The sequence below is a fragment of the Urocitellus parryii genome, chromosome 11, assembly GCF_045843805.1.
Source record: "Urocitellus parryii isolate mUroPar1 chromosome 11, mUroPar1.hap1, whole genome shotgun sequence".
Classification (NCBI taxonomy): Eukaryota; Metazoa; Chordata; class Mammalia; order Rodentia; family Sciuridae; genus Urocitellus; species Urocitellus parryii.
In genome coordinates this window covers 35,341,310-35,365,699 of record NC_135541.1, presented here as the reverse complement: position 1 = coordinate 35,365,699, position 24,390 = coordinate 35,341,310, and the positions used below count along the sequence as shown (strand labels likewise).

Genomic DNA, 24,390 nt, shown 5'->3' with positions numbered 1-24,390 from the left:
GCCGGACCCCGGAGGCACCACCCACATCCGTCTAACATCACTTCCTTCAGAGTTTGGAAAAAAAAAAAAAAATCTGAGAAAGAGAGGGTCTGGGCTGACCAGCTCTAAGGAAAAGAAACGGATCTCTTGCGGTGACTCGAGCCCTGTGTCGGGTCAGCCCGGTGGTCCCGCGCACCTAGCACCATGGAGATGTGGCCTCGTCTCGGGGCCACCTGTTTGCTGGGCTTCAGTTTCCTGCTCCTGATCACCTCTTCTGACGGACACATTGGGCTTGGAAAGGGTCAGACAGCATTCTTATCTTAATCTTTACTGATCGGGGCCTCTGCCGAATAGGACCCTTCCCTTGTCTAACACTGTTCCCCTCGGGTTTTCTTTCTTAGGCTACGCCAGATTTCTTTCTTTCTTTCTTTTTTCTTCCGCAAACGCACCTAGAGTTTTGACTATTTCTTGGGGTAGGGAGTAGTGAGTTCGGGAAAGGTAAGATGGGGAAATTATACTTAAGGTCTCTATTAATTTTTGTGTTGGGGGAAGAAATAGTCTGTAAATTAGAAAAAGCATGTTTAAGAGCCCAGCATAGTGCTGGGCACTTGGTAGATCCTCAGGAATGGTCACATTCCCTTCCTAAAGAAATAGCGTCCTCGGGAACCTACTGTGTCGAGATTCCAGCCTTGGATCTGAAGATTCCTCACTCTTTCTTGAAGAGCTAGGCTACTGCCTCCTTGCCCTGGGAGATGCAAAGAAAAAAAAAGGGGCCAGATGAAGTATAGAAGTTCTGCTGTTAGAGGGCCACCAACAGTTGTCTTTGGTGTGGTTCAGCCAGTGTGTCTAGAGAAACTGATTTTTATTTTTTATTTTTCTGAGGAGGGAATGATCAGTAGTTATGAATGGAGGTCAGTATCCCAACTCCATCCCATTACCTACATCTTCATTCACAATTTGAACACCTTTCTCCTCATCAGCTCTTTCTTGGTTGAAAGTTGGAACCACTGAACTCAGGGTTTATGCTTTTCTAAGTGGGTTAGTTATACTTGGATCTCACCCCCTCTTCCATTTTTTTTTAACTGACCTGACTATATGGAATGATTCTGCTGGAATATTTTTTATTGTTTTCTCTTATCCTCCGGACTTTCAGTGGACTGAATGCATCCATTTCTTCCTTCAGTATGTAATTTTTGATCATCTACTATATTTCTGGCATTGTCCCAGGCACTATCAATGAACCAGACAGATAAGATTCCTGCTGTCATGGAGCTTATATTCAAGCCAGAGAAAGAGAAAGTAGTGTAAACTCATTGATAAATTAATAAGACAACTTCAGCTGGGCAAATGAAACTGTGTTAGAGTATGAAATAGTAGAAAGGTTTGGGAGGATGAGGGAGGAATTAACTGAGTCAGGAAGATCAGGGAAGGGTTTTCTGAGGTTTCCATCTCAGTGGTGAAGCCTGCACAGTGAATTCCATTAGGCCAGAATGTTTAAAATACACTAGTAATATTTGCAGAATGTTCTTAATCCCATTGTAAAATAAGTTACTGTTTATTTAGAATAAAATATTAAGTACCGAGGAAGACAGAAGACTATGGTGTTAGGATGTGAGTTTAGCTCCGAATTTTAATGTGTTCTGACACAAAACCAGTTGCCTTGTCTGTGGGTCAGGAATTTGAATGAGTCACAGTTGGGGAATGTTTCTCTCTTCCATGATGTCAGGGGCCTCAGCAGACTGGTTATTTCTCTCTGTGGTCTTTCTGCATGGGCTAGTGTAGGCTTCTTCCCCATTATGGTAGCTGGATCCCAATAATGAGTGACCCAAGAGAATAAGGTGGAAATGCATAGCATTTTTATTATCTAACCATACAGGTCATATGGCATCACTTCTACTATACTCTGTGGGAGCAGGTTCAAGTGGAAGGAACATTAACATCTATACATGAAATAGGAGGCACACTGAAGTCACATTTGTAAGAGGAACATGTGAGATGGAAGGTTTTATTGTAATTATCTTTGGTAAATATTATCTGCTACAGTGAGCCAGGACCATTTCTGCCTTGTTCATGCTCAAGAATATTTGTTGCAAGAAAAATGAATGGTAAACATGATTGTTATGTCCCCTGTATTTTTAAAAACAAGTAAGTAGGCAGTTAGGCAGTTATATGACAACATATATGGACTTTGAGAAGGAAAATACCAGGTAACTACAGCAGTACATAGAACGACAACTCAAGGTAGGAGGGTTGGGTTTTGAGGATTCAATGAAAAAAAAAAAAAAACAAGAAATTTAATATTGTGTCACACACTTAAATGTTAACTGGCATTATTTCCTCCCATGGAAGAATGTTTAATTATTCCTTAAAGGAATTAATAATACTTCAGTTTTTTGTTGTATGTATTTATTATACATGGATTCTTGGGACATAGATTATACCCCACTCACCCCCCCCACCCAAATGCTACCTGAAGCAGTAGTTCCTGAAAATTTTGATGAGTGAGATTTCTTATCTCTGTTAGATATTTCAGTATCTCTGACTCTTTTCAGAAGATGGCCTTGTGATTTGCAGAGAGGAGAGAATGAGTGTCCCCACTGTTTTAAGAAAGCACAGTGGTGTGGAGTAAGCACTACATAGGCATTGGGAGGCCTGGATTTTAATCCTCTCCTTGCAGAGGGAGAAACTGGAAAGCTGTCAGTAGAGGCAGTTTGCTCTCTGGCGTAAAACAAATAGATGATTTTGTCAAGTCTCTAGGATAAACATTTGGCACTAATACTTACAAAGTATTTACCTTCCACTCGGTATCCTGTTCACTTTCACAGCAACCCTGTGGGATTAATATTTTCGTTAGCCATATTTTGCATTTGTGAGAATAAATGGCTGAGGTAGGATTCTAACTCTGGTCTGTCTGACCTTTTGTTAATCAGGTTTTATCTGCTGGGAGAGGGTGGATAATACTTTTCTTATGTCTTTAGCTTACACTCATTAAAACACTTTTTAGAATGAAAAGCTTGGAAATGCTGATGTAAATGCTATATTTAGAAATGGTTACTTTTCCTTTTTAACTGTTTTAGGAGAAGAAACTGCTGGCATGGGAGACTTTAGCTTACTTTACAGAAAACTGGCATAAATTAAGTGGCTATGCAGCTGACACTTAGGAAACTGGACTATCTTCAGGTGTTCCATGCTGGCATAGGAGTGAGTGTGGGTGGTTCTGGGGAGTGGATGATTTTAGTAATAAGGTAAATAGTGCATCTGTATAAATCCTTTTTGAAGGAGAAACCAAAGAACTCAAGTTTTACATAATTGAAGTCAGTATTCTCATTGTGCTTTGGTGAAGATTCATTCCTTCATTCATTTCTTCATTTAACTTTTGCTACAGAAGCAGTAAAGTGCAGTGAATATTTATAACTACAGACTCTGAAGTCAACCTATATTCTAGTTCCAGCTCTGTCACTTACAGGCAGTGTAAGGTCAAGCTATCTAACTTAAGTTTCCTTATTTGTAAAAAAGAGATAGAGTTTGTACCTCAAGGTTATTGTGAGAATTAAATAAGTTAATACATGTAAAAGCTATTAAAAAAAGTATCAGATACATAATTAATGCCATGTAGGTATTAGTCATTATTAATATTGTTATTATCATTATACTATTAGTATCATTATAATTATCACCTAAACTAAGCATTCAATAAGTGATGATAGGGCTGGGGATGTGGCTCAAGTGGTATCGCCTCTCATGCATGCAGCCCGGGTTAGATCCTCAGCACCCACCACATACAAACAAAGATGTTGTGTCCGCCAAAAACTTAAAAAAAAATATATATATATATATATATATATATATTCTCTCTTTAAAAAAAATAAGTATATATATATATATATATATATATATATTCTCTCTTTAAAAAAAATAAGTGATGATAGTAGAGTGTTTGTATTATACCTCTTAGGGGTATACTTCTTAGGGGTATTGCAGTAGATCAGCTTGGGAAGTTTTGGGATACTGGAAAAGCATGCTAATTAGAAATTAGAAGACCAAAATTTCAGATGGCTTCTGTATTTTTCTAGAACTCAGTAAAATGAGAGGGTTGGAGTAATTGGTCTCTAGGATTGTGACATTTTCAATGTATTAAATTTAACTTATTAAATTTAAGTAAACTTAAATTAACTTATTAAATTTAAATAAAATTAAAAACTGAGGTCCTTAATTAACTTAGCCACATTTCATGTACTTAGTTGCCACATGTGGCTAGTGGCTACCATATTGATTAGCACAGGTACAGAGCATTCCAATCATTGAACAGTGGTGCTTTGGTGTCTCTATTAACAACAATCTCCCCAACTGTAAGCATTATCACCTAGCTTCTGGGTAGCCCAGGTTTGTGGAGAAACAATGTAATCTGATGTTAATCTAACTTCCTTGATTTTCTTTTGGTTGGCATTTGCCTGTTATCTGTTTCTGAATTACACCACCATTGACTTTTGCAAATCCTGTTTTAGGTATACGTTTATAAACATCATAAAGATAGTTCGGATTTTTTTTTAAAGCTAAATCTGACAGTTTCATCTTTTAACTTTAATTGATGAGTTTAGTCCACTTATATTTGTCGTTATTATTGACAGCTGCTCTTTTATCCAGTTTCCATCTCTACTACTGTTTTTCCTATGCTTTTTCCATTTTCCCCCTTTTTTTGGAGGTTGAATATTTGCATGTTCTTATTTTATCTCTTTTATTAGTTTGAAATTTGGTACTCTAGTTCTTTTACTAAATACTCTTGAATTTTACTTGCACATTTACCAAAATCTAACATTATCTTAATCCCCCCAATGGTAAGGTGCCTTAGAATATTAAACTTCAGTCAGCCCCTCTTTACTTATAAGCAGTTGTTCAGTAATTTAGTTCAGTTTTCTAAAACTATGAATTGGGCTTTACAAATTTTTATGAATATTTAGATTTAACTACATGTTTACCCATGTACTTGTTCACTATTCTTGTATATGGGTTTTTTTCCTGATATTTCCTATCTAAAATGTATCCTTTAGCTATCCTTGTAGTTTTCTCTGGTAGGAGACTATTTCATTCTTTCTCCTGTTTGCATATCTCCAATACTTTTCCACAATGTTTATTTTCAGTTAGTGACCATTTAATAGAACATAAAGGGGGATCATAGGAGGCTTCCAAAAATTCTCACCATTGCATTTACCCACCAGTTCTTCTTTTCCTGTTACTTGATAAATCATCCGTATTTCTAGCAAGGGCTAATCCCTTTACTTTAGTACTAGATTTCGCTTCATCTACTTAATGGCATTTTACCAGGGAGTCCTGTGTCATTAATATTTTTTCTTTATTGTATCATTTATATCAGCTTTTAACATCTGTCTTTGCTTTTGCACCCTATATTCATGGCAAATCTTGTTGACTTTGTCTTCAAAATATATCCAGAATCCAATATTATATTCCTCCTAGCAGGATTGCTCCTTTTGAGGACTGGGAGGGAAGGATCTTTTCCAGGCTTCTCTCTTTGGCTTGGAGATGACCATAATTCTCTCTGTGTGCATATCTGTCCAAATTTCACCCTTTTATAAAGATACTAATCATACTGGGTTCAGGTCTTCCCAAATAACCTCATTTAAATTTGATTACCACTATAATAATCCTGTCTCCAAATAAGGTCACATGTTAGGACTGTACCTTTTTTTAGGGGAAGGGGATACAATTCACCCTATAATAAATACTCTTTTGCTATCTGTTTTTAGCACAGAAGCTCAAAAATCCATAATACACAAATTACATCATGTTATAACTGCTCAGAATCCTCCAGTAGCTCAGGAAAAGCCTGACTATCTGCCTTTCTGCTTTCTGTCCTTCCATCCTTCCTGAATTAGGAATTGAATCCAGGGCTTTGCACATGTTAGGCAAGTGGTCAACTACTAAACTATATCCCTAGCCCTTTTTATTTTATTTTGAGACAGGGTCTTCCTAGATTGCCCAAGCTAGCCTTGAATTTGCAAGTTTCATCTTAGCCTCCTAAGTAGCTGGGATTGTAGGTGTGCACTATCATCAGTTTAAAAGTCATTTTTTTTTATGGGGCTGGGGTTGTGGCTCAGCACACGTCTTGCATGTGTGGGGCACTGGGATCGATCCTCAGCACCACATTAAAAAAATAAATAAAGGTATTGTGTCCTTCTACAACTAAAGAAACCATTTTTTTAAAAAAGTCAGTCTTTATAATGACCTGTAAGGCCCTCCATTGTCTACCCTCTCTTTGTCCCATTGACCTTATCTTCTTTTTTAACAGATAGTATTGTGTAATGCTTAAAAACAAAGAGTCTAAACCCTTCTGCCTAGGTTCAGATCTCAGCTCTGACATTCACAAGTTAGGTGACCTTGGGAAAGTTATTTAAACTTTGTGTCTCAGCTTTCTTTTTTTTAATATATATATTTATATATATATATATTTAGTTTTAGGTGGATACAATATCTTTATTTTACATTTATGTGGTGCTAGAGGATCGAACCCAGTGCCTCGTGCATGCCAGGCAAGCACTCTACCACTGAGCCACAACCCCAGGCCATATGCCTCAGTTTTCTCATCTGTAAAATGGGATCGATGAGACTGTCTACCTCATAGGGTTGGGAGGATTAATATTTTTAAGGAACTTAGTGCCTGGTATGTTATATCAATAGCAAATACTTGTAGTAATTAATATTACTATTCTAAGCTATCATAGCTGAGGAAACATTGTATAGTATGGGAAAATTACCTAACATACCCAAAGTCATATGACTAGTAAGCAGCAAAGCCAAGATCCAAACCCCGGGAGTCAGGGTCCAGAGTCCATGCTCTTGACTATTATATGATCCTGTTGAATAAATACTTATTTATTGAAATAATAATGAGTGGTGAATACCTGATGGTGGAGGAAAAAAAACCCTCTCAGTTTATCTAAACATGTCTGTTTTGTCCTTGTGCTTGAAAAATAGTTTTTTTAGAGTATATAATTCTAGGTTTAGTTATTTTCTTTTAGCATTTCAAGATGATACTCTGCTCTCTTTTGATTTCTATTGTTCCTATCAATATAATAGCATAATTATTGATCTTTTGTAGGAAATATGTCATTTTTCTGTTGTTTATTTAGGTACTAGAGATTTAAACCAGTGGTGCTTTTATTTTTTGAGACAGGGTCTCACTAAATTGCTGAGGCTGGCCTCGAATATGTGATCCTTCTGCCTCAGCCTATCGAGCTGCTGGGATTGCAGGCATGCACCACAAAGCCTGGCTCTCTTTGTTTTTAATATCTTTTTTTTTTTTTTTTTTTTTTTTTTTTTTAGTGAGAGAGGAGAGAGAGAGAGAGAGAGAGAGAGAGAGAATTTTTAATATTTATTTATTTATTTATTTTTTAGTTCTGGGCGGACACAACATCTTTGTTGGTATGTGGTGCTGAGGATCGAACCCGGGCCGCACGCATTCCAGGCGAGCGCGCTACCGCTTGAGCCACATCCCCAGCCCCTTTAATATCTTCTTACTCAATGGTTTTGTCATTCTACAGTTTCACCACCTTAAATAATTGTGTATGCTAGACTTAAATCAATCTCTGTATTCTTGGCCTCTCTTAACATTGTCTGTCTTCATGGCTCTGGTCTGCATCCTGGATAACTTCTAATATATTTTTCCACCTGTCTCTAATTTGCGTTTTACTCTATCCATTATATTTTTGAAAAATTGGTAGACTTTATATTTCAAGCAATTTTATCTCTGCAGAAAACTGAGCAGAAAATACCCACATGTGCCCTTTCTCTTCTTTCTCCCCATCTTTCCTTGTTAACATTTTGTGTTAATATGGTACATTTTTTACAGCTGATAATCCAATATAGATTATTATTAACTAAAATCCCCAGTTTACATTAGGGTCCACTCTTGCTATTTTATGTTCTGTGGATTTTGTTTTGTTGCAGTACTAGGGATTGAACCTAGAGTGCTATACCACTGAGCTACATCTATACCTCTTTTCTATTTTTTTTTGAGACAGGGTCTCTCTAAATTACAGAGGCTGGCCTTGAACTTGCAATACTTTTGTGTCAGCCTCCTGAGTCTCTGGGATTAGGATGTGCACCACCATGCCTGGCTGTTTTGTACAAACTAGGTGGCTTAAACAATAGAACTTTATTTTCTTAAGGGTTCTGAAGAGTACAAGTCCAAGGTCAAGGTGTCAGTAGGGTTGATTTCTTTTTGCAGATGACTTTCTTCTCTGTGTTTTCACATGATCTTCCTCCAGTTTACATCTGTGTCCTAATCTCTTCTTATAAGAATTAGAGCTGGAGTCCATCCTAATGATCTCATTTTAACTTAATCGCCTCTTTTAAAACTGTTTCTTCAAAAACAGTCGTTCTAAAATACTGGAGGTTAGAATATGAATTATTTTCGGGGTGCATAATTCAGGCCATAATAACATGTATCTGACATTACAGTATCACATAGAATAGTTTAAAATCATTAAAAAATATCCTATGCTCCACTTATTTTTTTTCCTCTCCCCCATGAGAGAATGAACCCTGACAACCCTGATCTTTTTGTTATCTTCATAGTTTTGACTCTTACAGAATGTTATGTAATTGGAATTATATAGTATGTAGCCTTTGGGTTATTTCTACAGATTCTATTTGGTACCATCACAAATTTGTCTATTTATGTGTGTGTATGTGTGTTTGTGCATGCCTGTTTCTGTGATTCCATGTATTTCTCTAACATTTCATATATTCCTATTTTTGTATTTTGTGGCTGATAATCCTGATAGCTGAAGTCTTCGAAGTCTCACTCTTGCTTCTACTCTTACTTGTGTTGACTTGTTTTCTTATATCTTTATTGATCTATGATTGTGAGCCCATAATGGCTATTGTTTTTTTTTAATAAAATGTTGACTGTCCTAGAGGATAAAGTAGGGAATGCTTCCCTCCAGAAAGGTTCAGCATTTGATTCATCTACCAGAGAGTACTAATGATGGGAATCACTCTAGCCATATTTTTTGAGGATTGGGTTAATATGGGAGTCTCAGATTCTCCATTTGCCATGTTATAATGAATATTTACTTTCAGTGCAGCCTTACCATTTACTGGTTGTTCACTGTTTCTCATCTGATTTTTAGCTTAGTTTATGTTTGTGGTGGGATTTCCATTATTACAGTGAGTCCATTCTGAAAGTCTGTTTATGTATGATTAAACTTTTTTGTAGCAGGATATTCTTTCAGGTTGGTTGGTTAGGCACTATGCTGAAGCAGGATTCAGTCATCTTAGTTTAGGTATTGTAGGTAGAATGATGGTGATCACATTAGACACCTTCCAGTTCTCCTGGGCATCCTCCCAATTTCACTCAGCCATTTGCTCTTCAGGATCAAACTTTGGGCCCTAGGCAAGTGATATTTTCTCTTGGCCAGCAGCCCATGCTGTTGGGAATGAAAAGTGATGATGGTAAATTTGGATACTGCCTCCATGTGCTAATCTGGATGAATTTTTATTCCCTTGAGGTAGCACAGATGAAAATTAGATTTGAATTTATTTCTGGGAAAGAATGATCTGGAAGACAGATTTAGCAGCTGAAAAGGCAGAGAAGACTGAAGGTTAAATCTCAGATTGGCCATTTAGTAGCAATGTGATCTAATAACAGCTGATGATAACTTCCGAGCCTTAGAAGTCTCAATTTTAGGGCTGGGATTGTGGCCTGGTGGTAAAGCACTTGCCTAGCATGTGTGAGGCACTGGGTTCGATTCTTAGCACCACATAAATAAATAAATGTATTTTGAATGTATTAAAAAAAAGAAGTCTCAACTTTATGTAAAGAATAGCAAAAACTACTACCTACTGATTGTACAATATGTTCAATACTCTGTTGAGATTTTATATTTCTTATTTAATATTTGGTAGTAATCTGATAAGACAGAACTATTATGCTTCTTCCCAAACCCCTACCCCAGTGCTGAAGATTAAACCCAGGACCTCACACAGGCTAGGAAAGTGCTCTAACACTGAGCTACGTTCATTCTCAAGCCCACTTATGCCTATTTTAATGATGAGAAAACTGAAATGTAGGGAAGTAAAGTGGGTTATTGTTAAGGCCAAATTTAAATGAGTTAGCACATGTAGTATGCTGGTCACAGATAAACTGATTACTAAATAACAACATTTTATGATCACTAACATTTTCTGGATATAAAAATTAAGTCTTTTATGTGATTTGGCCTAGATAAGATTTGTTTATTCAATAACTATTTTATAGAGCACTTGTATATTCATGTGTATTTTATAGAGCACTTGCTATATTCATGTGTACTGTTAAATATTAGGGAAATGGGAATGAAACAGATATAGGCACTCAGGGAGCTCCCCTTGGAGTGAGGGAGATGGATACATAAATATTTACAATTCAGTCTGGGAAGTGCTGCAATGGGAGGAGAAGAGGCTGGTTTGGGAGTTAGGGGAGATTTGTAAGAATTGTCCTCTTATTACACCTGAAGACTGGAGGACAGGCTGGGAGAAAAGGCAGAGGTAAAGTGATTATGAAATACTGAAGGGAAGAGAGTGCCTGCTGCATTTAGTTATTATTTATTCATTTATTTATGTTTGTTTGTTTGTTTGGTTGGTTCTGTGATGCTGGGGAGTCAACCCAGGGCCTTGAGAATGCTAGGCAATTGCTCTGCCTATGAGTCACATCCCCAGCCCACATGCTGCATTTAAAGAAGTAAAAGTATTTCTGTGTATGGGGTTTTAGGAAAAGTATGGAAAATGACTGGAGAGGTGGGCAGATGCCATATTCTCAAATCTTCTGCTTTCAGCCTTGGTCCTTTATCTTAAGAGCCCTGGAAAGCCTATGAAAGTCTTCTTATCCGTCAGTGATGTGATTGAAAAAGATCACTCTTGCTAAATTGTGGGAATACTAACAACAATCACTTAAAATTCATTACCTTCTTTAGTCCTTACCTCCAACATTCTGAAGTATGTATTATTGTCTTGATTTTTCAGATATGGAAATTGAGGCTTGGAAAGCTTACTTCACTCATAAAAATTCACACACTTAATGGGAAGTGGAGTCCCATGTCCTTCTGACTCTAAGTTGTATTGCTATGTCACCTTCAATTAGTTATGATTTGTTATGACCTACTTTATGTTTACTGTATGGAAAATTCTCATTCATTCATTCTTTTTCTAGTTTTGCTTTTTTTTTTTTTTTTGGTACTGGGGATTGAACTCGGGGACACTTAACCACTGAGCCACATCCCCAGCCCTATTTTGTATTTTATTTAGAGCCAGGGTCTCACTGAGTTGCTTAGCACCTCACCATTGCTGAGGCTGGCTTTGAACTCGCAGTCCTCCTCCTGCCTCAGCCTCCTAAGCTGCTGGGATTGCAGGCGTGCACGCCATGTTCATTCATTCTTACAGTATTACTGGCATACTCTGTGATAGTTTACAAAGCATTTCATTTCATTATTTAATTTCCTTAAAAGCTATTGATTGGGTGGTGTTATTTCCATCTTATAGATATGAAAACTGAGGCTTGGGTTAGGGGACTATCCATGGTCTCTCATTTCTATCAGGGAAGCTGGGTCTTCCACACAGGCTATTAATAGAGGAAAGCCTTTTTGTGGGTATCTCATGAACATGCCACACTACTTTTTTGGGTCTGTGTGTCCTTTATTCATTGTGTGAATGTTTATAAGCCTTTTTTGTTCCAGGTTTTGGGGATCATATTCACTGGAGAACACTAGAAGATGGGAAGAGAGAAGCAGCAGCCAGGTACAAAATATGCTTTAGATTATTTATGGTGGTAAGACTCTTTCTAATCTTCAACATAGCATTAAGTTCAGATGAAAGGCTATGCCAAGGCAGAGCAAGAACTGCATAATTGCCTCATAATAACAACAATACTACTAGCTAATCCTTACTAAGTGCTTAGTATATACAGATATTAAATTATATTAATTAATTCACTTGATCCTCACAACAACTCTATGAGGGGGTACTTTTTGTTACCTTCTTTTTAGAGATAAGAAAACTGAGGCATAGAGCAATTAAGTAATTTTTTATTTACCCAAGATCATACAGCTAGTAAGTAGCAGAGCCTTGATTCTGACCCAGGCACTTCCTTCAGGGCCTGTACTCTCAACCAAAATGCCATACTGCCTACTAGACTCAAGTAGTCTCATAGTCCACGTGGGTTTAGTTTATGTGCACTAATAAGTGGGAAAGCCAAGACTTGCATTTTCTCTTCTACAGTGTACTAGAGCCATACAAAGATCTATTCCACTCCAGTATGTGTTCGTATATTATACACACTCATAATTTCAGATATACAAACTCACATTTCTAGATCTACTAAACTATAGTGTTTCCTGCTCCTAGAACAAATCTACAGATTCCAGGCTCTGAGTGTCAAATCTTCTGCAGCAGAGTTGCCAGATTTAGCAAATAAAAACAAAGGATACACAATTAAGTTTGAATTTTAGACAAACAATAAATAATATTAAATAGGTCCATGCAATTTTGGGACATACTTATACAACTGTAAAAAGTTTTTTGAGTTGTTTATTTCTGAAATTCAAGTTTAACTGGACATCCTGTATTGTATCTGTCATCTCTGCTCAGGAGAAAAATTTCAAGTTCCTAAAGTCTTTAATGATTTCTCTGGGCAGATGTTCTCTTTTGTTCTTTTATAACCCAACCTATACCCACCCATTATAGCGTTTATTACTCTGAATATAGGTGCTTGATTCTTCCTATTCAGACACTTGATCTCCTGCAGGGGCACTCTTTTATGTTCACCTCTAAATCCCCAGCCTTGAAGATGTTGTATAATTAAAATGATTATAGAATAAACATTTACTGAGTGCCAGTAGGTGTGAGTGCACACATGAGCAAAACAAGTATTTATCAATTGCCTTATGTATGCTAAATATAAGTGTTAGCAGTTTTGCAGTATTTAATGCTCATTAATAAATAAATGGGGGCTGAGGTTGTGGCTCAGTCATAGAGCGCTTGCCTAGCACGTGCAGGGCCCTGGGTTCTATCCTCAGCACCACATAAAAATAAACAAAATAGGGTATTTGTCCATCTACAACTAATAAATAAATAGGCGGGCTCAGTCTTCGACCCAGGGAGATCACATTCTCCAGAAGTCTTTAACTTTTAGCATGAATACCTGATGTCATTCTAGTCTCTGCATCTCCTTTCTGAGTAAGCTGGACCTGGACCTAGTTGATTTAGAGCCCCTGTTTCTAAAGAAACAAGTCTTGCCAGTCCATAAAACAGGAAGTGCAAACCCGTGTATACTTCCGGTTAAAACTGGTGACGTAGACAACCCGGAAGTTGGCGCGGCGAGTTTGCAGATGGCCGCTCCCTGGTAGCATGCCGCTTGTGGTGTTTTGCGGGCTGCCGTGCAGCGGCAAGAGCCGCCGTGCAGAAGAGCTTCGCTGGGCATTGGCGGCTGAGGGCCACACGGTATACGTGGTGGATGACGCTTCGGTGCTAGGCGCGGAGGACGCGACCGTGTATGGCGATTCTGCCCGTGAGAAGGCTTTGCGTGGGGCCCTGCGAGCCGCCGTGGAACGGCGCCTGAGTCGCCACGATGTGGTCATCCTGGACTCGCTCAACTACATCAAAGGCTTCCGCTACGAGCTCTACTGCTTAGCGCGGGCAGCGCGCACGCCGCTTTGCCTGGTTTATTGCGTGAGGCCAGGAGGTGCAAGCCGAGGACCTGAGGTGACTGGCGCGGAAGAGAACCCGGGCCCGAAAGTTAATGTGAGTTGGCGGCCGCGCGCTGAGGAGGGCGGGAAATCTGAGCCTGCAGACATCAGTACTATCACCGAACCGGCCTCTATAGTAAATGGGAGAACCGGGGCCCACGGACCTAGGGAATTGGAGCCGGAAGAAGCCGAAGCATCAGATTCTTCAGCTGTAGTGATTGCGGAGCCTGAGAAATCTGTGAAGCATGTGACCAGTGCCTTTTACCCTCCTGAATTAATGCAGGCTCTAACACTGCGCTTTGAGACTCCTGACTCTCGGAACCGTTGGGATCGGCCTTTGTTTACTGTGGTGGGCTTAGAAGAGGCATTACCTTTGGCGGAGATCCGGGCTGCCCTGTTTGAGAACCGGGCTCCCCCACCACATCAGTCTACACAATCCCAGCCCCTTGCCTCGGGCAGCTTTCTACACCAGTTGGATCAGGTCACAAGCCAGGTGTTGGCCAGACTGATGGAAGCGCAGAAGTGCGCTGTGCCTGGGGACTTGCTAACACTTCCAGGCACCACCGAGCACCTAAAATTCACTCGGCCCCTGACCATGGCAGAACTGAGTCGCCTTCGTCGCCAGTTTATTTCCTATACTAAAATGCATCCCAACAATGAGAACCTGCATCAACTGGCCAATATGTTTATTCAGTATCTGGGTCAGAGCTTGCACTAATCAGAGCGGTAGGGGGAATCCGTGGCTTCCACTGTTCTCTAGGAAGAATAGTCTGAAGGTCTGCAAAGCGTGTTATATTAGTGGAGCTGCTGAACTTACTGATTTGTTCCAGCTTTCCTGACTGCCCCTGTGCCAGGCCCTGAGTTTACAGCATAAGTTTGAGACTAGAGAGAATCCTGGCAAATTTCTCCGGAGAAGACAGCTCAAGTGGTCAGGGATTGCTTAGATTGGATTGGTATATCACATACCATTGACTCTTCCCATTTGAATAGTGGGTGAAGAGACTGGATGGATAAGAATGTTTTAAAACAGTTGTGAATAGTTCTAGACTCTGTGCTGGCCAGTCTTTCATATCACAAATCTTTTCTGAGTACCAATTTTTGCTAGTTTCTTTTTCCTGGGACTGAGTTTACTGATAAACCCATTGTTTTTGGTCGTTAAGTATCTTTGATTTTGTGAAAGCGAAAGACATAACCACTAGGTTATTTCCTCCAATAAAATATTTTAAAAGTAGTGAGTCTGCTCGAGTCTCTTTCATTTAATGTAACTAAATGTTTTTCATGTAATCTAGTGTAATATTGTATATAAACACGCATTATTGTTATATCTTTGGCTGAACTCTTATTTCAAAAAACATATTCATTTTTTAGCCATAGTTTGACAAAATACCTTTATTTTATTTATTTATATGTGGTGCTGAAGATCGAACCCAGGGCCCTGCATGTGCTAGGCAAGTGCTCCACCACTGAGCCACGACCCCAGCCCTGAAATTATATATTTTTTAGTTGTAGTTGGACACAATATCTTTATTTTTATGTGGTATAGGGGATCGAACCCAGGGCCCACCTGTGCTTCGTGAGTGCTCTACCGCTGAGCCACAACCTCAGTCCTGAAATTGTATTTTTATAATGCTCAGTAAAAGATTAGATTGTTTGGCCACCCTAAAGTGACTGTATTATGTCACGTTAATGACTGTTGTGCTTTATTCTGTATTTTAAGATATGTATCACATTAGCCTTTCTTTCATTCTTTTGTAGGTTTCTTAGAACAAATTTAAGTACTATAACTGTGATAATAAATTATCACATTTATTTTTTAGTTGTAGATGGACACAATACCTTTATTTCATTTATTTATTTTTATGTGGTGCTGAGGATCGAACCCAGGTCCCCGTGCATGCTAGATGAGCGCTCTACCACTGAGCCACAATCCCAGCCCCAGTACCTGTGATTTTTCAAAGACTAACCAGTCTGTCTTTGCCCTTGAGAAGTTTGTGAGAAATACAGATAGGTGATAATGGGATGAAAAAGACTGGTGGTCAGATGATGATGACAAATGCTTTAGGATCCCAGAGAAGAGAAAGACTAGGCAGTTTGGGAAAGGCTTTGCAAAGGAGTTTGCCAGAGAGAAAAGGGGGAGCAAGACATTCTAGAATGTTCATGCTCTGAAAGTGAATGGAGCTTTAAAATGTGGGTTACATGGGCTTCTATTTGATCTCTTGGGAGTCTCAGTTTTCTCATTTATATTATGAGGCCATTGAAAGTATTACCCTTGAGTTGTTTTGAGGATTTAAATGAGGTAATGAACGTACAGCACATTGTACAATGTCATCTAGTAAACGTTTAGCATGTTTTGGCTATTATGGTTAGCTACATCCCACTACCCACTTAAACTTGCCCTTCTTATATGATTTTTTAAGTCTTTACAAGTACTAGAGGCACACGTCTCTAAAGGTTTATAATGAGCATAAGGTGAGGTAATTGAGTAACTCATTTATCACTAAATGAGCTAATTTGTGTATATTTAGATAATATTTATTGGCATAAGTAAATGTTGTAGAAGTGTTTGTTATCAATAATTCCTTAGTGCAATGGAGTTCAATATGGTAAATACAGTTATAGCTATTATACCTTGTATAGTATTATGGTGGTATGGTGATAACAGGCTGTATGATGAAGTAAGCCAATGCCTGCCTATATAGGGCCCTCATATTTAACATTTGAACTGAAAACTTTTAAGAGCTTCATTTAACCAATCTGATTCAGGTAGATTCTGTTGCTTATAATTAAAAAAAAAAAAAACACTCTTCATCACTGATTTAAAAAATATTTAATTTTAAGAAAATTGAAAAAATACACAAATGTAAGAAAAAAATCCACTGTCTCATCTATAGATTATGTGGGGTTTTTTTTTTTGTTTGTTTGTTTGTTTTTTTTTTAGTTTTTGGCGGACACAACATCTTTGTTTGTATGTGGCGCTAAGGATCGAATGCGGGCCGCACGCATGCTACGCGAGCACGCTACCTCTTGAGCCACATCCCCAGCCCAAGATTATGTTTTGATACATTTCTTTTGGGGCTCTATAGTTGACTAAAACCGTATTGAAATTTTATATCTTGGGCTGGGGAGTGTGGCTCAAGCGGTAACCGCTAGCCTAGTATGCCCGGGGCACTGGGTTTGTTCCTCAGCACCACATAAAAATAAAGATGTTGTGTCCACCGAAAACTAAAAAAATAAAATATTAAAAAGAAGAGGGCTCGGGTTGTGGCTCAGTGGCAGAGCGCTTGCCTCGAACATGTGAGGCACTAGGTTCAATCCTCAGCACCACATAAAAATGAATAAACAAAATAAAGATATTGGGTCCATGTATAACTAAAAAATATTTTTTAAAAAAGAAATTTTATATCAGTTTTTAACGTGCCAACAAAATTTTTCATTTACATTTTTAATGATTATTTTTCATGATAATAATTTAGAATTACTGGAACCTTTAAAATAATGTAATTGGATGTTTTCTTCCATTCCAGTCTTTCTATCTAGCTTTATAGGCCAAATCTGCAGAATTTACAGGAATATCAGAATTTATCAATGTTTTGCTATCAAAATCTATTACTATTGAATATTTAGATTGTCTTATTATTTTACCAATTGAAATCATACTACAGAAACATCTTTATCTCCATAAATTGGTTATTTTATTAGAATACTTTGAGAAAGTACAATTACTAGATTATAATTTCTTTGTTTTGTTTTTAAGTGGATTGCCTATTATGGTGATTATCCATAAGTCTTGGTGTGGAGCTTGCAAAGGTCAGTAAATGCTCTCAATCTAAAAACGGATCTTATCACTGATTCTACACAGCACTGTGGTTGCTTTAAGGAACACCAAAGGAATATATGATGTAGATTTCCTTCATGAAATTTGTAATTATATATCTGCAGGGGGCTTTAGGAAGCTTGAGGTGATTAAAGTACAGTTATATAAGCCAGGGGTGGTATTGCAGAATCCCAGCTACTCAGGAGGCCAAAGCAGGAGTATTGCGATTTCAAGGCCAATCTCAGCAAATTGGTGAGACCTTGTCTCAAAAAATAAAAAGGACTGGGGATGTAGGTCAGTAGTGGAGTACAACCCCAGCACTGCAAAAAAAGAAAAACAGCAGCAACAGTTATGTAGAAAATGGAATTAAATGCTAAAATGGCATGTGGCAATAAATATTAGAGGAAGCTGTACATGGTTAAGGAAGTTGTCTGGAGAAGATAAGAATCAAACCAAGGTTATGTGATTTTGTGGCATGTAATTCTTTCTGCTATACTACCCTGCTCCTTTCCCAATCAGGTTTTATTCTTAATTTGGTATTCTACAGTTAAAATATTAGTTAGGAAAGGAATGTAAAATTAGCATAAATAATTGTATAATGTGTGTACACACACATATTTAGTGGCAAAGTGTTGTTACCTTATTACTCTTTTAATAGTTGTTGAACTGAACCATAAAAGCAAATAGTGATGCTTCCTCCTGCTATTTGTGTATCATTATCCGTACTCTATAAGTGAGATAAAAGCTTCAGAGAAATGAAGTAAGTCACTCAAGGCCACAGCCATGCAAATAAGTGACAGAAGCAGCACCAGCATCTAGGTGCTCCAGTAGTTCTGGTTTTGGAGGGAAGAAAAAGAAGGTTTAATTTATATGAATCAGCAAATTCATGAACTACCAAGGAGAATAAGTGATGCTTAGGCTCATTGGGATTTGGGTATGATGTTTCTTGTACTCAAAATCTTTTTTCCCCTTCTAGCTTTAAAGCCCAAATTTGCAGAATCTACAGAAATTTCTGAACTTTCCCATAATTTTGTTATGGTAAATCTTGAGGTAAGCCTTAAAGAATTTTTCCTTTTTTTGCTATGATTTTAAGACTTTATTGTTTTGGATTTAATAACAGTAAGAGTATAAAGTCATGTTGAATATAGAGTTGATTATCCTATGTTTGTTTTTATCTTGATTTCTCATACTAAGGCTTACATCAGATGTGTTAGCATCTAATTTGGGGAGGAAGTAGAGAGGAGAGCTTGAATAAGATGACTGAATTTTATACTTAGACTAAAAAATGTAATCACATATGAAGATTACAACACCCTGCAAAGTTTACTCATTTGAGCACCTGCTTAGAATTGGACTTTTATGTACAGTCTTCCTATTTCCTCATGAGACGTCTTTTATGTACTTCATATAGACTTCAGGAATCCTGAGTCAGAGAATATCAGATCTTAGACTTGGAAGAAATTTTTAGGCCATTGGTATTTTTCCCATTTTACAAAAAGGACATCTTAGACCTGAAGAAGGTATGTGATTTGGTCAAAATTGTAGAATCTAGTAAATTTAAAAAGTAGGTACTATAACCTAGCCGTGTTTCCTTTTAGATCATACTCTCCAAGTGTGAAATTACTTGGATACTCTGTGATGATACTTCTTTCCAAAAGTTTCTGTAAAGATAATGTTTAACCATAGGATTAAGAATCTTCTGAACACATTAACACTTAAGGTTGAGACAGCAGAGGAGTTGCTTATATAGTTAATGGATAGCCCAGATGCTTACGTATCTCTTCAAGGCAGTTACAATGTAGTGTGGGGAGATAAACAAGTAGAATATGTCAGCCTGTGGTAAATGCTACCGCCAAAATAAAGGAGAAGATGGCTTGCAATTCTAGGTAAATGGAAGAAAAGGCAACATTGAGTAAAAATTGGAAGCAGAAATAGGAGTGAGCGTCTGATGACAAAGGAAGTGTGTTTAGACATAGGGAAAGAGCAAGTCCAAAAGCCTGAATTAGGAGCATATCTGGTTTGCTGAATGACACCAACAAAAAGCAGATTAATGGGGCTGAAGAAGTCTTAACAGGGTAGAACATGAAGTTTGAGAAGTGTCCCAAGGGCAGATCATGTAGGGCCTTGCAGTCCTGAACAAGAGAGGAATCTGAAGGTCCTTGAGGAGAGGGAGGACATGATCTGCTGTAAGGTTTACATTTACTCTTAATAGGATGAAGAAGAACCCAAGGATGAAGATTTCAGCCCTGATGGGGGTTATATTCCACGAATTCTTTTCTTGGGTAAGGCAAAAATTTTTAATTAGGGGATTCATGATGTAGATAGAGAAATGATGCAAGAGACCGAAGTATATATATAGTTGTGAAACTATACTGGGATGTCCAAGAACAAATAAAAACCAATTTTAAGAGAGAGGAGTTCCAGGGCTGGGGCTGGGGCTCAGTGGTAGAGTGCCCGCCTCTCACATGTGAGGCACTGGGTTCAGTCCTCAGCACTGCATAAAAATAAAGATATTGTGTCCAATTACAACTAAAAAAAAAAGAGTGGGGGGGGGGGTTCTGGCCAGGCGCAGTGGCACATACCTATGATCCCAGAGGCTTGGGAAGCTGAGGCAGGAGGATCGCAAGTTCAAAGCCAGCCTCAGCAAAAGTGAAGCCTTAAGCAACTCAGTGAGACCCTGTCTCTTAATAAAATACAAAATAGGGCTGGGGATGTGGCTCAGTGTTTGAGGGTCCCTGAGTTCAATCCCCGGTACAAAAAAAAGAGAGAGAGAGTTCTGAAAACCAAACCTGCAGGTTTGTGGGGAAACTTTTTCCAATAACTGCTTTTATGAGCAATGAGAGGAGTTTGATCTTCCATTTATTCATTCAACAGTCATTTTGAGCATTAGCCATGTCAGACACCATGTGTGACACTGCAGGGCCAAGGATAAGCCACAATTCCCATTCCTGACCCTATGGTGCATCTGAGGCAACAGAATAATACAACCAAGCAAATGTCTTTCCACAAACAGTTTTATAAGAGATAGTTAGTGACCACCTAATCTTGGCTTTATATTTGGCTGGATTCTATGGGGGATACAACAAAAATGTTGGCCTCATCATTACCAAGCAGAAAAAAAAAACGTGCTAGAAAGATGAAACAGCATGTGCCAAGGCATGGGACAAGGTGGTGGGCATTGTTCAGGGAATTGCAAGGAATTCATTGTGGTTACAGCATGAAATGTTAGGGATAGGGCGGTGAAACATGGGGAGGATAGGCAAACATGGGGAGGTTTTATTTCCTGGAGGGCCTAGTGTATTATATGTTAAAATTATTGCAATCCCTGTGCCCTTTTTTCTACAATAGATCCTAGTGGCAAGGTGCATCCTGAAATCATCAATGAGAATGGAAACCCCAGCTACAAGTATTTCTACATCAATGCTGAGCAAGGTACTGTTCTGCTTGAGAAATTGGGAAGGATTGCTCTAGATTTAACTAGGATGAGTCATAATGGGCAAGGTCTGTGATAGGAACTTAATCTAACCTGTTAGCCAAGCAACTCCTACATGCCTAGCTTTTGGCCAGATCCTTTATAGGATACAGGAGAAAGATAGTATGGTCCCTTCCCTAGAGACAACAGGAGGACATTTCAAACTATAGAAATGATGTATGAGGGGGATATCGCCCAACACGGAGCGTCTGTAAGGTTTGCTAGAGGAAATTGTGAGTGGATTGAGTCCTGAAGAATGAGACACAGCAAAAGAATGGGAAAAGCATGTTCCAGAGTGGCATCAGTATAGATAGGCAAAGGAAGGCTGAAATAATCTCAGTTAGGCATTTTTGATCTCTAATTCTGGCACATAGTTATCTTAGGGGAAGGGTTGGATTTCATGCCATATTTTGTTACTGTTTTCCTCCCTTAGTCTTCCTGATCTATAAAAGAATTGTTTACCAAGTTGCCACGTGTCCCCAATTATCAAACTGACAAGTTGAGGATCACTTTGTTTTTGAGTCCTTGAAACTCTTATTCTCAGAATAGGAAAGGGGAAGAGATGTGGAAATATTGTCATCACCTTTTCCTGGTTAAGGAGAGTAACATATTCTTTAACCAAATGAAGATCTTAAGAGATTGGTGTTAGAAGGAGATTTTCCACACAGAGAGTGGCAGCTGAGCTTTAGGTCCTGAACTCTTGTCCTTTGAGATTTGCCTTCTCTTAGAATTTTATCCAAGTTACCACTCCCCTCTCCACACTGGCATAGTCCAATGTGAACACAAGACTCTTCCCTGCGTTCCTGGTGGCTCAGCTGACATGAAACTGGAACATTCAAACCTGTCTTAACTAGAGACACAGGCAAGACAAAAGGAAAATATCACTATATTAGGAGCTAATGGGTGTGCTTTCCAAGATTTACAGACTCTGGCTCAACCTAGTTTCCAGCCTGTGTTGTGTAGGGGTGTTATTGTAGAACCACCACTCATAGGCCTATATTGAAATCGTTGCCCTTCTTGAAGTGCGAATCCATGGGAGACAGGCCCTGAGATATATAAGAAATTTCATCTCCTGTCTGCCTGAGGCCTTCCTTCTAGGTTTCTCTTTTATTTTGCCTGAAAACTTGGCTCCTTTCATGTATAGTTGATACTAGAAATGACTACATGCTTCAGTGGAGACCATTCCCTCAGAATGCATATATGCATACATATACTCCATCATCAGTGTAACCTGTAATTTCTACAGGGAATGAAATAAATGCAACAGTCATCCGAAAAACAATGGGGTTGGTAGGAAGGTGTTCTCTTCTCTCCTCCTTATTATCAAGTGAACATAGAGGAAATCAACTCTAATCTTAGAGGGTAAGCCAGGGTAACTGCTAACATTTTTGTAGGACTTTGTAATTTATGAAGCACTTCTATCATCCACTTTTTAAAATATGTGTAGAAATAAGTGGAATTATATCATTTTATAAACAAGGAAACAGATTCAAAGAATGATATGCTAGGACTAAAATTCAAAACTAGATGTTAAGTACACAAGTTGTGTTCTTAAATATTTCTCCTAAAACATTTAAGAATCTATATTGTTGTCAAATATCAGATATTAAGTTGTGCTTCATATTTTTCCCCTCTTTATTTCACAGTTGTTCAGGGGATGAAGGAAGCTCAGGAAAGACTGACAGGTGATGCCTTCAGAGAAAAACATCTTGAAGATGAATTGTAACACAGATATATCCCTTCCTTCATCAAAAATAGTGTTCTGGAAGGAAAGCAGCAGAGGAGGGAATATTGAAGAATTGCCCAGAACAATTAAACTGACCAGGAAATCTTTTTTCTTCCTACACTGGAAGGAGCTCTCTCACTGTGGAAGAGATCTGTTAAAAGAAGCTGGTCTGATTGTTTGTGGATCCAGCAGTGTGGCAGACTTGCTTCTTTTGCTCCCTGTCACCTAAATGTCCATCTGTCTTTGAATGTAAAGAATGAAACCTGACACAGAACTTGAGCCACTTGGAGGTTAATACCTCACTTACACTTCAGTATTTGAGTCTTTTCCCATTTCCTCCTGCTTTACTCACCTTAGCGGTGAAAGAGACTAGTAGCATCTTTTCTACAATGTTAAAATGGCCGGAATAGCAATTTTTAAGAAAACAGTAAATCCTAAATGTAAATCAGTAATTCTATCCACTGTCAAGGAGACCAGCCTGTTTTTTTATCTTTTTCTCCTGGGAATAATCTTGGGCTTCTTCCTGAATCCCTGCATCCTCCTTCCTCTTTTCCTGCTCAGGCTGTTAGCGTGCATGCGTGTGCAGGAATGACTATGTGCTTGGACCGAGCCCCAGATGGAAGCATGCTTTCCCTTGTTACTGTTGGAGAAACTCAAACCTTCAAGCCCTAGGTGGAGCCATTTTTGTCAAATCATCAATGATATTTTTGTACTGGGGTTAATCCCCCCCAAAAGATAAAATATTAATTGTTCATTAAACTTTAATAAAACTTTAAAAGGAAATGTGCTGTGATGGCCTTTTTGTTATTATTGGAGAATGGCGGGAGGGAGGGAAACCACTTCAGGAAGAAAACTAACCTTGGGCTGGGATTGTGGCTCAGCAGTAGAGCGCTAGTGTAGCACGTGCGAGGCCCTGGGTTCGATCCTTAGCACCACATAAAAATAAATAAATAAATAAAGGTATTGTGTCCAACTACTTCTAAAAAGTAAATTTTAAAAAAAAAAGAAAAGAAAACTAACCTTGAGGGCCTGCTCTAGGAGTCCTAACCAAGGACTCCTGCTCTTTCACCATCCACGTCCTGAAGCCAGTGCTCTTCTCTTACACTTGTTTTTTGTTTTGGGGGTTTGTTTTTTTGACATGGGGTCTTGCTACAAAAAAGAAAAAGAAAAGAAAGAAAGGCAAGTAAAAACAAAGGTCAGCAGCTTGGGAGGCTGAGGCAGGAGAGTCACAAGTTCAAAGCCAGCCTTGGCAACTTAACAAGGCCCTAAGCAACTTCTGGAGATCCTGTCTCAGAACAAAGGACTGGGGATATGACTCAGTGGATACACATTTGGGTTCAATCTGGTACCCAAAAAAAGTATATTTATGAGGCTGGGGTTGGGGCTTAGACGTAGAGCACTCACATAGCATGTGTAAGGCCCTGGGTTCGATTCTCAGCACCACATAAAAATAAATAAAAGTATTGTGTCCAACTACAACTAAAAATAAATTTAAAAAAAATATATATTTATATGAAGTTATAAAAGAGGCAGAACTTATCAATAGTGTGAGAGTGCACATCTGGCATTGGGGGAATGGGCCTGAAGATGGATTGACTGTAAAGGCACAGGAGGAAGTTTTTATGGTGATGACATGGCTACACAGGTGTACACACTGTGCAAA

General features: G+C 38.5%; 2 protein-coding genes across 2 annotated transcripts; both read left to right on the top strand.

The window, feature by feature from the left end:
- The first annotated feature begins 64 nt into the window (after positions 1 to 64).
- Positions 65 to 23,501, top strand: Txndc12 (thioredoxin domain containing 12). The gene is made up of 7 exons (XM_026381716.1): positions 65 to 280; positions 11,709 to 11,769; positions 17,470 to 17,522; positions 18,506 to 18,579; positions 19,742 to 19,811; positions 20,878 to 20,961; positions 22,648 to 23,501. The coding sequence occupies exons 1-7, from the start codon at positions 184 to 186 to the stop codon at positions 22,725 to 22,727; spliced, it is 519 nt and encodes a 172-aa protein (XP_026237501.1). The 5' UTR covers positions 65 to 183; the 3' UTR covers positions 22,728 to 23,501.
- On the top strand, positions 13,351 to 14,951 carry Kti12 (KTI12 chromatin associated homolog). Its single transcript, XM_026381706.2, has one exon. It carries the CDS (start codon positions 13,378 to 13,380, stop codon positions 14,431 to 14,433), a length of 1,056 nt encoding a protein of 351 aa, XP_026237491.2. The 5' UTR covers positions 13,351 to 13,377; the 3' UTR covers positions 14,434 to 14,951.
- Positions 23,502 to 24,390: the final 889 nt, after the last annotated feature.